Genomic DNA, 15,837 nt, shown 5'->3' on the forward strand with positions numbered 1-15,837 from the left:
CTGTAGGTAGTTTTTAAAATTATCTTCTATGTGCCAGTGTAGCTGCACTCAGAATGAGATGCCATTTCTATAAGATGCACACCTTGGTCATCTGTGTGGTAAGTCTTGGTATAAGCAGGACAAGATCTGTGTTACCAAAGATAGAAATGCAAAGTGATTTTTCTCTTTCAGACTCCATGAATTTGATGAGCAGGTGGCTGCTGTTCGGGAGGGAATGGCCCGAGTTGTGCCTGTCCCCCTTCTTTCTCTGTTCACTGGATATGAATTGGAGACAATGGTATGCCCCTAAGTGCTACTGCCCTGGAACTGCCTTTTGCATATTGAGCCACCCAATCAGTGCCACTAGTTAATGTCTTGATTAAATCTTGCCCATAATTTACATCTGAAGTAGCTCATGCCTGTTGAATGAAGTGAAAACATGTTCAGGTAGCTGGTGTTCCCTGCCTGCCTCTTTCCCTCCCTCGCAGCTATCACCCCACACCAGGGTGGAGCACAGGGTCAAGTGCACATCCATCTGAACACACAGGACCTATCCTCCCAGCCATCCACTCCAGCTCTCACACCCATCCTGCCCCAAACGAGCCTTGGTAGAAAGAAAGAATGATTGACTCTGTACTGAAGTGAAGAGTCAAAAGTGTCAACCATCCCTGACAGTGTGTCCTTCTGCAGGTATGTGGCAGCCCAGATATACCTCTGCATCTTTTAAAGTCGGTGGCAACATACAAAGGGATCGAGCCTTCTGCATCCCTGATTCAGTGGTTCTGGGAGGTGATGGAGTCCTTCTCCAACACAGAGCGTTCCCTCTTCCTTCGCTTTGTGTGGGGCCGGACGAGACTGCCCAGGACCATCGCAGACTTCCGGGGCAGAGACTTTGTCATCCAGGTGCGGTTCCTCCACATCTTGTGGTGTCAGCTGTGGGGGCATGCTCCTTGCACACGATCGTACAGCAGATTAGAAATGGGACTCTCATGTTATATGGTTTTTCTTTTTTCCTGGGAACAATAATGAAAAGCACACCAAACTTCTTTGATTTGATCACTCAGAATTTTATGACTACAGGATTTAGGTCTCACTTTCTACTTCTGGAAAATTTATCTGGCCACCACAAGAAGATACTGCTATTATGTTAGCACATTTGAGATTTTGAGCACACATGTCATTTAAAGCATATGTCTGATTCTCTGGTTGAATTGGGTAAATTAAGTAATGTTGCTTACTGAGAAAAATAAGAGCACCATCAGACTGAGAGCAGGAGTTTTGCTTTGATTTCTAACTCGGTGATCTGATGGCTGGAAATAGGCTCCATTTATCTTCCAGGTCATGGGGACTCAGCTGCCCTCTCTCTCCCTCCTCCATCCTGAGGCACTGAGTATGACTTTCCAGGTAGCAATACCATGGGAGTGGGGAGCTTCCTCAGAGGGCAGATTGGGGTGGAGGGTCCATTCTCTCTGCATGCTTGGAAGGATTTGGGGATGGGTTCCTTCCTGAGCATAGCCTGACTCCAGTCTCTGGCCAGGGTTGCAAAAATAGTTGGAGATCTTTGAGAACACATGTAGTTTTTCTCTCCTAAGGTGGGTAATTACTGGATTTCATCCACATGTCTTGCTGGCTTCATAATATCATATCTGTAGTAATTGAAAGGGGGCTAATGGTTCAAGGAGAATTCCCCATGTAAGTGGGTGCTGAGGACGTGCCTTCTGCCTGCCTTGTGCCAGGCCCTTTTTACAGCACTGATTTGTCAAAAGTAGTTGTCACAGTAACCAATTGCTATTTTTGACCATAAGTCCTAGGAATTATTGAGCTGTTCCTTTTAATTTCTAAAATTGACTATAGAGTATATGTTTTCTGATATTTTGTTACTCTTAGCCAAAAATGTTATGATTTTTGTGAGAGTCAAGAATCTAATGAACATAATAAAATACATTTGCAGTTTTATCTGTCCTTGCACACCATCTCTGATTATTTAACATTTTTTCATCAATAGGTATTGGATAAATACAACCCTCCTGACCACTTCCTTCCTGAGTCCTACACCTGCTTCTTTTTGCTGAAGTTGCCTAGGTATTCCTGTAAGCAGGTGCTGGAGGAGAAGCTGAAATATGCCATCCACTTTTGCAAATCAATAGACACAGATGATTACGCTCGCATAGCCCTTACGGGAGAGCCGGCTGCCGATGACAGTAGTGACGACTCGGAGAACGAGGATGTGGATTCATTTGCTTCAGACTCTACACAGGATTATTTAACAGGACACTGAGATAGAGAAATGCCATTCATCGCAAGACACCACGAGACTGAGCAAGAAGGCAGAGCACTACAGTTTAGAGTGCTGGAGGTATAATGTATTTGATGAGAAATATTAGGTCTCTAAAATGCATGGGGGTGGGCAGGGAGACTGATCGCTGGTGATTGAACAATGAATGGAATAATGATTGGGAAATCAGCCCTTGCACGAGGGGCACTATGTGGACACTAACATTTATTTTTGAGACTTAAAAGGGTCTTCTCACCCATAATGCTGCATTACATGTAGGACTTCTGTGTTTACTACAGTGTGTAAATGTTATATAAATACTGAATTGCAGCATCCCAAAAATGAATAAAAAGCCTTTTTACTTGTGGGTGCAATAGACTGTGTTTTTTTCTTTTTTTTTTTTCTTTTCAAGTGTTGTGCGTTGTCTTGATTGTACATTGGAAATACTGTGTAATGATTAAATCGTATTATAAATACTTCAATTAATATTACCCTGAATTTGTTTATTAAAAGTTTTTTGAACATTAAATGATCAGTATTACTTGAATGCATCCAGAGATTATTTAAATCAAAACCAAAATAAAAAGGCCATTGGTCTCCCTCTTCTCCCCAGGTGCACATTTTAGCATATGCGGTATGTAACTTGAATTGAGGCCTTTCTGTGAGCAGTATCTATGATAGAAGGTATACTATATATAATGTTTGTGTCTTGTATATCCCTAAATTTTAATTCCCTATGAATAAAACATCTGTCACAAAATTATAAGCTGAACTTTCTTACCTGGTTAGACTAGCACTTGGTGGTGTGCTACAACCAAAAAGTAGTCTTTGATATAGCATTAGTTAAAGCCATTCCAATCTAGGTTAGACTTTTTTGCTTACAAAAACCAAAGTCACTCTGGTGATAAAGGAGGAATGGGTATTAGGAGAAAGGAAAGTTTCAAGAGGAGTGGCTGGCATTGGGAGCTGGGGACCAGGAGCCTTCAGGATCCATTCCCCTGTCCTGCACCCCACCTGTCCTGGTTCCCATTCCCATCTGCCTGGGGTCAGGGGTGTGTTTCTGGTCTAGCCAGCCATGGGGTACTATTTGAGGTGCTTGGTCTAGGGTTGTGTGTATGGCAGGTTCCCTGCAAAGGGAAGGACAGAATAGGGTATGAAAGTTGGCCGACGGGTCTGGTGCACTAGAACTTGAGGTAAACTAGATGTAGGCAAAAGGAGGTATTGTATGTTGGGAGATGATTTCTTTATTCTGGGATATAACATTTTGCATTAGAAAATCCAAAGAGGAAGTTTTTCCAGGAATTTATCCATGATCAAATTGATGAATGCCCAGATTAGTCTTTTATTTTTAACTCAGCTCAAAATCTCCATAATCTGCAAGGTATTTTTTAAATCACCAACCCTTTTGTTGTCAGTCAGCTTTTGCTGCTTAACAAACTACCCCCAAAGTCAGTGGCATACAAGATGCAGCATTTATTTCTCTCATGCATCTGGGTTGGCTAGTCTTGGCTGAATGGCTCTAGACAACAGGTAAGGTAGGGCTCTGCTTCACAGATCTTTCTGACTGTCCAGGGCAAGAGAACAAGTGAAAACAGGTGAGGCCTATGCTCAGAACTGAACTTTCACCTCCACCCACATTCTGTGGGCCAAAGCCAACCATGTGGCCAACCCCAAAACCAGTGGGCTGACAAATGTCTTTTGCCTGTAGAATAGCAGTTCTCAGAAAAGTCTTGTTTGAGGATCCCTTGGGTTCCCTTTCATGGTGTCCCAGGAGGTCTTCCCTTTTCCAGCTATATATCTGCATGAGGCCAAATTTTCTTTATATCCTTCAACCGAAACTATATTATAATATATGGATGGCAGAAGCAGAAATGGGATTCCAGGTATCTTCTCATAAGCCAGATAGTAAAACAGATTAACATGTTTAATACCATTCATCCCACTAAATTTTGTAGTTTTGGAAAATAATTTTTCAGAATAGTATTCATGTTAATAAGTAGTGGGTTTTTTTTTTCAATATGTGAAATTTATTGTCAAATTGGTTTCATACAACACCCAGTGCTCATCCCAAAAGGTGCCCTCCTCAATACCCATCACCCATCCTCCCCTCCCTCCCACCCTCCATCAACCCTCAGTTTGTTCTCAGTTTTTAAGAGTCTATTATGCTTTGGCTCTCTCCCACTCTAACCTCTTTTTTTTTTTTTTTTTCCCTTCCCCTCCCCCATGGGTTTCTGTTAAGTTTCTCAGGATCCACATAAGAATTAAAACATATGGTATCTTTCTCTGTATGGCTTATTTCACTTAGCATAACACTCTCCAGTTCCGGGTTTGTTTTCTTTTAAAATGAATGAATATTTTAAAACTTTTTAGTTTTAATTTCCAACATGGTAACAATTGATAGATAGAACCTGGATAAAAATTAGTGAATGAAAAAGGGTTCTGAGTCAAACTGCTGCAGAGGAGGGAACTGCAAAGTCATGACCAGAAGTGTAGTCCAGAGATGTGCAAACAGATTGGGTAGCCATACCTTCTACCACACTGGCTTTGTCTTTGCTGGGTTTGCACTGTTCAGAAGCACTTGTTTAAGACCTACTTGTTATGAGCTCTTTTTCTTTAACTTAGGAAATAGTGGAGGATTATCTATTTCCTATTTTTGTACTATTCCACTAAAAAAAAAAAAATAGGGACTTTGATTTTTTTAGGAAGAGTTTCATTTTTGTCCAAGACAAATCTCTAAGACAGTTACAGATCCTCTTCAATTTAATCTCTTTCTCTTATTTATGAAGCCTAAAGTTATAGTTCATTTTTTTAATGATAAACACTAAATAAATAATTTTGTGAGAGAGAATGTGAGTGTGTGTGCACGTGCAAATGTTCAGGGGAGAGGCAGAGAGAGAGAATCCAGGCAGGCTGTGCACTGTCAGCACAGCGCCTGATGCAGGGCTCAAACCCATAGACCTTGAGATCAAGAGCCGGACACTCCACCGACTGAGTGACACAAGTGTCCCATAAAGTTATAATTCATTTTGGCAGACTGAAATTAGTACAGCAGAACCTATGGAAGGATAAATTGTAGGAAAGACAGACCCATCCATGCTAGGAGTGAAAATCCTCAGTCACTGATAAAGACTACTTAATTTTATTGGCAGATTCCATCAACATTTTGAATTGTGGATTAATCCTTTCTGAGGCATAAAGTTGGTGTGATACATCATGTTTGTTTTTCTACCAATAAAAATTGTAATGGATGTGCATTTACAATGCATATGAAGCTACATCTGCTTAGATTTATAAAAACTTAATATGATGCCTGACACCAGTGTTCACCCTTAGAATCCTTGACAAATTCTTTTTGGTTTTCTAAGCATAGAGCATCTCCAGTATTGTCCCCCAGGGCCTGATAGCCTTCCCTTCCCTAGTGCTTGCTCAAGGGGCTGTCAGCCTCTTGTGCCTTTGTTTGAACATACGTACCCTCCACACAGCCACATGACCAGCTGCCTTGCTCTGCAGTTTTTCATTTGGTACACCCCATCTTTTAAAGCCCAAGTACAAGCTCCAGGAGCTGGGATCAGTTTCCTTTAGCATGTCCCAGCGCTGGGACCAGGCCTGAGTGAAGAGCAGTGCAGGGTGGTGTGGAGTGGGTAGCCTCTGCTCTGCCACTTGATCTATGACCTCAGAAGTGGCTGCTGGCTCTGTGTTGTTGCTGGACACTGGGCCCAAGTCTGACAGGTCCACTTCTGGAAGACACATCTTACCATCTATAAATGGCAGCCCTTGCACTAGTGGCTGTTTGAACGCTAGAGAACGTAGAGACAGTACCTGGCTGACAGGTGTTCAACGATGAGCGCTAAGGAAGGTATTAATTTTCAGCAGCATAGAATACTACTGTCCAGCATCAGGGTGACCACTGGTTTCTGAGGTTGTTAGAAACATCTGGGTTGACTAGAAATCGGCATACCAGAGAGAGCTTCTTAAGTCCATGTATATGTGAATTGTCTTGACTTGCAAAACTAGCCAGATACTTTCTTTTGGGAACAGTGGAAGAGAAGGGAGAAGTCTGAGGTATAGGTGACCTAGCCTGGTCTTTCATATGCTAGCTGTTCACATATGTACCAGGCACTGGGGTTGAGGCCTTCTCCAGGCTGGGTCTGATGGCTGGAGCAGCTAGGGAACATGGGGTGTGACACCCCTGGGGTTTCAGTCTGCTCTGTGGATTAGGGTCTTCTGATCCTTCCTATCTCTCAGTCTCAGTACAACTCAGGCTTTAGCACTGACAAAGCTGATTAATCACTCCTTTTTTGTAGGTAAATACTTTATAGCAAGTGTCTCTGATAGGGTATGTCTCTTGGAAATCCCAATGGGCTTAGTAAGAAGGCCATGTATCGTGAATCTTGGGTGTGGATGGGCTGGGGATACAGCTCCTTTTGTGGGTCCATCTGCCCTGGGAGCCTAGGCCCTGTTCTGTCAGAGCTCAAGGGTGCCAGGCAGGCTGGCCAGGGCTCATGCCCAAGACTGCAGGAATAGGCCATGAGGGTTACCCACTCCTGCCCTGTACTAGCCCTAGGTCCTTCCAACCACAGGGCTGCCTACAGTAAACCTCTGCCTCTTTGTGAATCAAAAAGGGAGTCCATGACCATGGGACTTCTACCCCTTGAGGGGCGCATCTGAGACTAACGTGGCCATGGCAGTGTCCAGGGTTACCTGGTTACCCCACCACCCCACACTGGCTGGGCAATCTAACATTGCTCTCAGGAGGCACAGGTAATGTTCCTGTGGTACCACTCCGTCCTGGGTGCAGGCTGCATGAGGTGAGTCCCTGAGCCGTCTGCTTGAGTGCAGGGACATGCAGGGAGCACAGGAGATTTGAGAACTGGTTCTACCAACCCTGCTATACTGTGGGGTCTTTTGGCCTGTGGATAGGTGAGCTCTACTGTATGCAACACATGCCACATACTATAAATGCTGCCATCAGGCTGAGAGTAGTCCCTGGCCTCCTGCACTTGCTCTTGTTGGCATGTCATGGTGGTCACAGGCATTTGGTGTCTCTCTTGTCCTTACAAAATTCTTTTTGTGTCATTGCTGTTACCTCAGCCTCAGCTTTGCACCCTGTTGTGTATGTGCATGCCCAGTGGAGGCACCCGTGCCCAGGGCCCCTTACTATCACTCCTCCTTTAGTTGGCTTGGATGGAAAGAGGCCCTTAGAGGGAGGGACCATTATTTCTCAAAGCAGTAACATCCCAGTCTCAGTGCAGGGTACAGAAAAACCTGTAGTTGACACATTGGTCCTAATGAAGAGGGCACAAATGCAGGACTCTGGGCATTTCCTTTCTGCCTCACCAGGGCTGGAGTAGGCTAGACCTACTGCTGGCAGTGAGTCTCAAGGACACCGTCCTCATGGGTGAGCAGGTGTGAGGAGCAGACCCTTCTCTGCTGCAGGGAGCTCTACCTGGTGAGCCTCATCCCAGCCACTTTTCAAAGGTTTTTTTCCCCTGTATACAATGGGATCTGCACAATGAATTTTCCTCTAGATCATTACATTATAAAATAGACTTTTATTAGAGCAATTTTATATTTACAGCAAAATTGAGCAGAAGGTGCAGAGATTTCCCATATACCCCTTATTCTCACACATGCATTGCCCCCACCAGAGTGGTACATTTGTTGCAACCAATGAATTTACCATTGCGGTATCACATAGAAAGATCTTTTGTGCTCTGTCTACTTACTTATCTCTCCCTCCCCCAAACCCCTGATCTTTTCATTGTCTCCATAGTTTTGCCTTTTCCAGAGTGGAATCTTTTTAAATTGGTGTCTTTCACTTAGCAATGAATTTAAGATTCCTTCATGTTTTTTCATGGCTTGATAGCTCCTTTCTTTTTAGTGCTGAATAATATTCCATTGTCTGAATGTACCAGTTTATTTATGCATTCATCCACTGAAGAACATCTTGGTTGCTTCTAAGTTTTGACAACTATGAATAAAGCTGCTGTAAATATCTGTGTGCAGGTTTCTGTGTAAATGTAAGTTTTGAACTCCCTTGGGTAAGTAGCAAGGAATGCAACTGCTGGATCATATGGTAAGAGTATGTTTAATTTTGTAAGAAGCTGCCAAATTGCTTTCCAAAGTGGCTGTGCCATTTTGCATTCCCACCAGCAGTGAGAGCTCCGGTTGCTCTACAGCTCATTACATATTAAAATGCCTTTAAAGTGCAGACTTGAAGGGGTTCCTGAGTGGTTCGGTCAATTAGCTCTTGATTTTGGCTCAGGTCATGATCTCCTGGTTTATGAGATTAAGCCCCAATGCCAGGCTCTGAGCTGATAGTGTGGACCCTGCTTGGGATTGTCTCTCTCCCTCTCTCTTCCCCTCCCCCACTTACTCCCCCCCCCCCCATGCCTCTAAGTAAAAGAATAAAGTACAGACTTGAATCCCAAGATTCCTCCCATTGCTTGCATCATGACTTCATTGTTTCCTTGCTACATCCTTGGCTAGGATGCAGTCTGTGGCAATTTAAACATGGCTCTAATGTTCTTTGACATTTTTCCCATCAAGAACTGGAGACTGTGTCCTTTTCCTTGAATCTGGCCTCATGACTGCTTTACCAATGGAGTGTGATGGAAGTGACACTGGCCAGTCCAGGGTTCAAGGCTGAAGGAACTGGCAGCTTCCAATTCCCGTCCCTTAGGCCCCAGCCACCATGCTGTGAGCAAGTCCAAGAGTCAGGGCAGAAGCCACATGGCAGGGCAGGCAGTTTCACAACAGAAGTGAGTGAGGGCACCTCCAGATGCTTCCATTCCCCAGTCTCAAGTTGCTTCCTGCCTTTGTGCCACCTTGACTGTACTGGAGCCCAGATGAAATATTTCCACTGTGCCTTTCTGAGTTCCAAGACCCATGGCATCTGGGAGCATGATAAATGGTTGCTATTTTTTACCACTAAACTTGGGGTGGTTTGTTACACAGCAGTAGATAAAGAGAACACATGTGAGTCTGCATTTGATTTTTCTTCTTTCTCAGGTCACTCTCTGGGCTGGGCTAAGAGACAGAAAAGGAAATTGCCCTGGCTGTCTGCCCAGTGTCCCCTCTCTCCTACATCTTTTAGGAGTCAGTGCACAGGCTGGGAAAATTGAACTACCTGTGGGCAGCAGTGGAGAAACAGGATGTGTAGGCTATGCAGTCAGAGCAGGCAAAGGCTGGTGGCCAGAGAGGCCTGCACAGTGGGTGGTCACATGGACCCCTGAGAGAAGGTGGGATTTCCAAAGGGGAGTTGCAGACAGGTTTCCATGTGAAGTGGGGCTGGAGGACTGGGATGGAGATCACTCTGAGTCACACCTATCTGTTGAGGGTGAGAAGCCAGGGGCACTTCACTGGATCACCCACAAAGGCAGAAAATATGTACATCTGCACATCCATATAAAACTCACCACTACTTATATAATGTAAGCAAAGGGATTTTATTACAGGTATATCAGAATTTATACATTCAAGTACTGCATACTATTTTTTAAAATTTTTATTTATTTTTAAGAGAGAGAGAGAGAGCATGTGCAAGCAGGGGAGGGGCAGAGAGAGATGGAGACATAATCTGAAGCAGGATCCAGGCTCTGAGCTGTCAGCACAGAGACCAATGCGGGGTTCGAACTCACAACCCCTGAGATCATGACCTGAGCCAAAGTCGGACACTTAACTGACTGAGTCACCCAGGCGCCCCTCAAGTACTGTGTATACTTGAAAATAGCAAGTCAGATTCCAATGATACTGCTCTTTGCTAAGAATATTTAGAAAGTCCCTATTTTGGAATTTCCCTTGGTGAAATCTTCTTGCCCAGCTCAGGAATCACATCATTTCTGACATTGTCCCCAATCACTTCTGACTGAAGAAATCAGAACCTCTCCACGGTACAGCACTGGCACCATGAATTATGCTGCAGGTTTCCAGTAACATTATCTGCATCCAATCCTCATTCTTAACTGCCTGAAAGGAACGCTGAATTGGACCTGGCTTCAACAACCAAGAGGATGGGCTGGCAATAACTGAGGAGCCCAGAGATGGAAAGCTTGACTCCTGTTCCAGTGTGGAAACCTGTACTGTGGGGGCTTTGTTGCCATGTGGGATGGGACATGTAGATGCCAATCTCTATCAGGGGTGGGATTTCCTCCATAATTTAGGCCACATGCACCCACTCCTGGAGCAGGGGTAGTTGATCCCACCACAGACATTAGGGGCTTATGATGAGGGAGTGAGAAGGAAGCATGCAGTCAGCCCTGCTCTCCAGGCTTAGAGTCAGTAGGTGGACATTAGTAACACAGGCACTAGGCACCATGTGTTTGGCCATGGTTGTCCTCCTAATGCTTCATGATCCTCCTTTGGACCTACTGGCCTGCACATCAAGGTTCCTCGGGTGTGGATACCATTCTGTAAGGGTGGGAGCAACCCAGAACCTTCCAACCATTCAGAGTGCCTGCACATTCATGCTCTGGGCTCCCCCCCCCTTGATACTTTCTATCCTGTATTGGTGTTTCTTGAGGCATTGGAGGAGAATGTGCAGGCTCAGGGATTGAGCATGGATGAGCCAGCATTTCTGCTGTGTTCACAGGCTCTGTAGTGCCCTGCCCCATGTGGATGGAGTCACCAGGCACAGCATATATGAACTGTGTCCACACCCAACGTGTGCAGTGATATGATCTGAAGTGTCTGAAATGCCGTACTGGACCTTACTGTAGAGAACTTGGGCTCTCTGGTGGTTGTGGCCAGCTTGGGGACTGCAGTGTGACAGTGCCCACCATGCTCTAGGAGACCCAGAGGCTCTTTGGATCCCTGGTGTCTGCTCCTGGGTAGTCTGACCACACTATGTCCTATGCAACATGCTTGTTATAAAGTCTGTGCCTCCCAAATACCTAGCATAGCCAGACTCCATGAAGAAACAATTCTCCCAGAGAGGTTTAAAGAGACATTTTCCAGAAAGAGAACTTTTGGGTTTTGCCTGTTACATGGTGGAGGACCCAAAGAGCCTCTAACTTCCTGCCAATCCTTGGGCAGTGCTTGGGGTGGGGTGAAGTGGGGCTAAGATCCCACTCGGGCTGCCTCGCCCACTGCAGGCCTGGGTGTCTGTGTCTGTGTAGTTTATGTGTTTGTGTGTGGCTCTATGTGTCTTGAGTGTGTCTGTGCATGGGTGTTGGTGTGTGTAGTTATGCGGCTCTCTGTGTGTCTATTTATATTTCTGTATTTCTGTGTGTGTCCCTGTTTCTGTGTGTGATTAATGTGTGTATAGTGTATGCTTGTGATATGTGTGTCTCTGTGTGTGTGTCTTTGTAGTTTGTGTTCTGTGTGTGCATGTGTCTATATGTGTGCCTGTATTTCCTTGTGTGTTTGTGTCAGTATGTGGTTTATGTGTCTATGTGTGTGTAGTGTTTGTGTGGTGGGCTGGTGGCCATGTGTATACTTATCTGTATCTGTGTTTAGCTTTATGTGCCTGTGTGTTCTATTTGTATGTCTGATGCATCATGCATGAGTTTGTGTGTCTCTGTTTATGTTTCTTTGTGTGTGTGTTGTATGGGAGAAAGGGTGAGCCTTCTACAAATGTAACATTGACCACAGCCCAAGGCTTGAGGGGGAACAGGCAATGAGAAAATAAGAGGAATCTGGTCAGGTTTATCAGTTCTAGCTGAGAACTCTTAAAATGCAGGAGAAAAAAAAGGAAGCAAAATATGCACTAAGTTTATGTTTTTCCCAAATCTCGTTCACAGGAAAAAACCTGTTACAAGTACTTGGCTACCTTCTATAAACTAGACCCTGGGATAGGCACAGCAAGCAGACTGTCCGCTTTCAGAGAGGGTCCGGCCTTCTACATTTTCTGCATTTTTTCCCCCCTCCATTCCCGATGGGTCTTCCATAGCTCTTGGGGCGAGGGAGCCCTCTCCTCCTCTCCGGGGCAGGCTGCCCTGGGTCTGGGGGAGTCTTCCAGAGGTGCCGTCTGTGGGAGTGGCCAGACCGGGAGGTGCGGAGGAGGGCTCGCCCCGCCCCCGCGGTGCCCACGCCCGCATCCAGTCCCAGCAGAGTTTTCCTTAGCTCTCCACTCACCGTTCGGGAGCTATCAGTTTGTATCTTACAACTTCACTTTTGGAGAAAGATCAAGTCGTCAGGCCAGTGGGGAGAGAGGACGTGAGGAGCTAACCTGTCTGTTCTGGGAAGCAGGTAGGGTTTTAAAAAGCCTGTGTTGAGTCGTTGCTTTATGGAGGGGAAAATGAGTAGCTGGTGTGAGCACAGGGCGCTCATTACCACACCAGGCATTTTCTAGATTTAACGGGAGCCGCTCACTGAGAGGCAAGTTCCCAGGACAAACCGGGCCCCTCACCCCGGGGTGGCCCATGGGGATACTGAGGGGCGTTTGGACGTGTTCAGACAGCGAATGTTCTGCTTGAACTGCAGGGCGGCATCTGCTCCCACTGCTGGCTTCACACACGTGAGCGCTAGTCAGGCGTTTCTGTGGAATGCGCCGGCGGGGGGGGGGGGGGGGGAAGCATTAAATCCCCCAGAGCCTCTTCTTTTCACTCTGACCACACACAGCAGAATAAATGGATTGGATGTCGCTAGCTCATTCCAAGGATATGGATAGTAAGCACAAGCTTCCCTGTGTGGATATTCTTGGGGTTACAGACCCAGGCCTGCCTGGGCCAGGTGCCTAGCCTTCCACCACACAGAACTGGCTGCTCCTGAAGTTCCGCAGGTGATCCTTTGAGCACTTCGGGGATGTGACAACTCCACAATATGCAGTGATTCTGAGGGAAAGCAAACAGGAGGCTGTTGTCAGTTGTGAGCAATTATCTCCTGAATACAAGGCAGTCCACTGTTACCTAAACCACCTAGGAAATATAGTTCCTGAATTTGCTTATAGGGGTTGGCATGGAGTCTGCTGTCCAGGCACCTGGGGCAGTGCCTGCTATCCAGGTCCTTGGAGTAGGACTTGTGGGGGCTGGGAGCTTCATTGCTTCTGGTGATACCAACTCACATAATTGCTAATGAAGATTAAATCTCATTAAAAACAACAGAGGTGAAAGCTCTAGGTAAACCATGAAGAACTGAACAAAAACTGCTTGTTATTGCAATTTAGTTTACAAACATTTGAGTGCAGTTGTTCATATCAGATGTAAAGTGCAAGTGATTTAGGAACATAAGTTTTATTATACTGATGAAAAGCAAATACTGATACTGTTTTTATTCTTGAAAAAGGTCATGGCCCCTTTGAAGTTAGCTGAGGTCTGAGGAACATCAGGAATTACAGAGGAAAGAAAAGCCCTGTCTGGAGATTTAGCAGTACCCACACCTGGGACACCTGGGAAAGGTTTTAAGCCAGAGGACACATAGTCTGATGTGTATTTTGGAAAGATCACTGTGGTTGGGTGGTAGGTAGCTGAGTCTTGCCCACTGAGAGGTAGCTGTACAACCAGGGCAGTGGTAGGGGACACTTCATAGGTAAAAGGTCTGCAGGGTGAGGACAGTTCTCAGATTCTGGGTTTGTGATGGGTGCATCTAGAAGGATGCTGGACATCAGGGGAGACAAGAAGGCAGCTGCACACAGTGATCTAGGCTGCAGAGGGGAGCTTGGGAGCATTGCCTGTCCACTAGTGAGATCTAAGCCTTTTGGGAGAGGGAGAGGAGTAGGGCCTTTTAACTCTGGGGTTAGTTGGGGAATGGTGGGGATAGGATGGGGAGGATTTGGCTTGCAATGGAAACATGAAAGGCCCGAAAAGGGGGAGGACAACCTAGAGGCTGGAGGCCCAGAAGAGGCAGCCTGTGTACACAGGAAGGGGAGAGCCTTTCGGGGAGTTTTCAGTCTTTCCTATATATTGGAAAATAGAAGAGACCCCACACACCAGGTGTCTCTGGTTAGCTCCTGGGGGCAGCCCTACCACTTCGCAGAAGCACTTTCCTGTGCTTGAAAGCAGTCTCCTCTCGGCCAGTTGCCCACACACGGGGCACTATCCTAGTGGCCCAGGCCCTCGTGAGGTGGGGCCCGACTTGGTGGCCTGTGAGGCCACTCACTCTGCGATGAGGTCGGTGCTCTGGCCGCGCCCCAACAGGAGGCGCGCTCTGAGAGAGAAGGGAGCCAGGACTCGCCCCAGCACGGGTCTCTCTCTCTCTTTTTTTTTTTTTTTGACGGGCAAAGGACAGTTTCAAACTTGTTTGCAGGATGCGCGAAAAGTCAACAACACAGCGCCGCAGGAATAAGCGAAACAGCCTGGAGTGCAGGTAGAAGAGACGGATACTCCTTCGCCTGGGGGCTGGTGGCAAGGCCTGGCGTGAGAGGGTGTCCTGCCCAGGCAGGCAGGCGAGGGCAGGAGGCTGAGCACGGCGGCCCAGTTCCAGACTGCAGTGGGGATAGCGCCGCTCCTGGAGGCACTCAGAAGCGCGCCCACTAGTTACCTTCCCTGGGCACAGCACGGGGAGAGCATAAAAGCGATTACAAACTATCCTGTTGGGTTGAATGTTCTAGAAACTTCTACCCAAATTCACATGTTGCAAACCCCATCTGAAGAGATACAGGGTCAGACTCTTGTGCCCTAGCCTGTTGTGCGGGTGGAGGCACAGCCCACTCTGCGCTACCCACCACAGACATATCTGCCTTTTCTCAGAGTGGACTGAGAAGTAGTCTGACCGGGGAGCTGGCCTGTACCAGCCTCCTCGCCCTAGGGGCTGTGCCTCTTTCCAGGCTTCATCAATTAGAAAGGTGCACTGGGCTCAAACTGCCGCAGCCACGTCCCCACAGACAGCCACGCCCCTGTGGACACAGATCCTCCTACAGTCACACCTGGAGGCCTCAGCCAAGCAAATGCAAATACAGCATTTACCCTTCAGAGGCAGCCACACACCCCTGGAGACACAGCCATGTGGACAGCTCCACACTGACTTCGGAGCTTTGGGCCTCAGTAGTGCTTACCATGGAAAAGAACATTGGAAGATTCAAGTGTTTTTTTAGGACCTTGCACAAGAGGAGAAGATTAGCGGCCGAGCGGGTTATTTTCAATAACAAAGTTTTCACAGCAGCCAGTATACTTTTTTCTTTTTCTTTTTTCATTATTGTATTATGTCAAGTGATTAAAGAACTTGAAGAAAAGTGTTCTTAAAATTCACAAAGGTACTATATTCCAAATGATGTATATTTCTGCTACTGATTTACAAAACCAACATGAGGATCGTCCTTCAGTAATTTAATTAGTTTAATTGGCATGCCTGTGCAGGGGAAGGCACCAGATCCTCAGAACAGGAGGTGCCCGGGGTGTCAAAAAGATAGTTGTTGGACTGGGGTGCACGGAGGGCAGGTTCCTGGGACCCCTGTTCTCCTGTTGCTTCCTGCCCCTCATGCTCTGTCAGGCCATTTGCACCAAACTTGAGCTGTGCTCCATAAATGCCAACAAACCCTGCCATGCCCACAAAAGCCCAGCCAAGTTCTGTTAAGAGCCATTGGGGGTGCCCTGGCCTGGTTCTAGCATCTGGGAACACAGCTCCACAGATCCCCGCCTTTCTTACATCTCAATTGTCTGATCATCGTCTCAGGCCCAGCAACCAACAACAACTGCTGGACCAAGTTG

At 46.5% G+C, this 15,837-nt stretch overlaps 2 protein-coding genes across 8 annotated transcripts in view; both read left to right on the forward strand.

Annotated features, from left to right (window-relative positions):
- Window positions 1-2,628, forward strand: part of HERC2 (HECT and RLD domain containing E3 ubiquitin protein ligase 2) — a 268,401-nt gene extending 265,773 nt beyond the window's left edge. For all 7 annotated transcript variants that reach the window (XM_086711321.1, XM_086711320.1, XM_086711319.1 and 4 more), the window contains 3 exons: window positions 172-277; window positions 670-882; window positions 1,985-2,628. In XM_086711321.1, coding sequence (XP_086567447.1) covers window positions 172-277; window positions 670-882; window positions 1,985-2,257 — 592 coding nt within the window. In that variant the 3' untranslated portion in view covers window positions 2,258-2,628. The remainder of the gene's footprint in view (window positions 1-171; window positions 278-669; window positions 883-1,984) is intronic.
- A 9,662-nt stretch (window positions 2,629-12,290) lies between these two features.
- OCA2 (OCA2 melanosomal transmembrane protein) overlaps window positions 12,291-15,837 on the forward strand; it is a 559,846-nt gene continuing 556,299 nt past the window's right edge. Inside the window, exon 1 of the mRNA XM_086711326.1 lies at window positions 12,291-12,442. The gene's annotated coding sequence lies outside the window, so the exon portion shown is untranslated. The remainder of the gene's footprint in view (window positions 12,443-15,837) is intronic.

The sequence above is a fragment of the Puma concolor genome, chromosome B3 (assembly GCF_028749965.1).
Source record: "Puma concolor isolate L17-30 chromosome B3, mPumCon1.1.hap2, whole genome shotgun sequence".
Classification (NCBI taxonomy): Eukaryota; Metazoa; Chordata; class Mammalia; order Carnivora; family Felidae; genus Puma; species Puma concolor.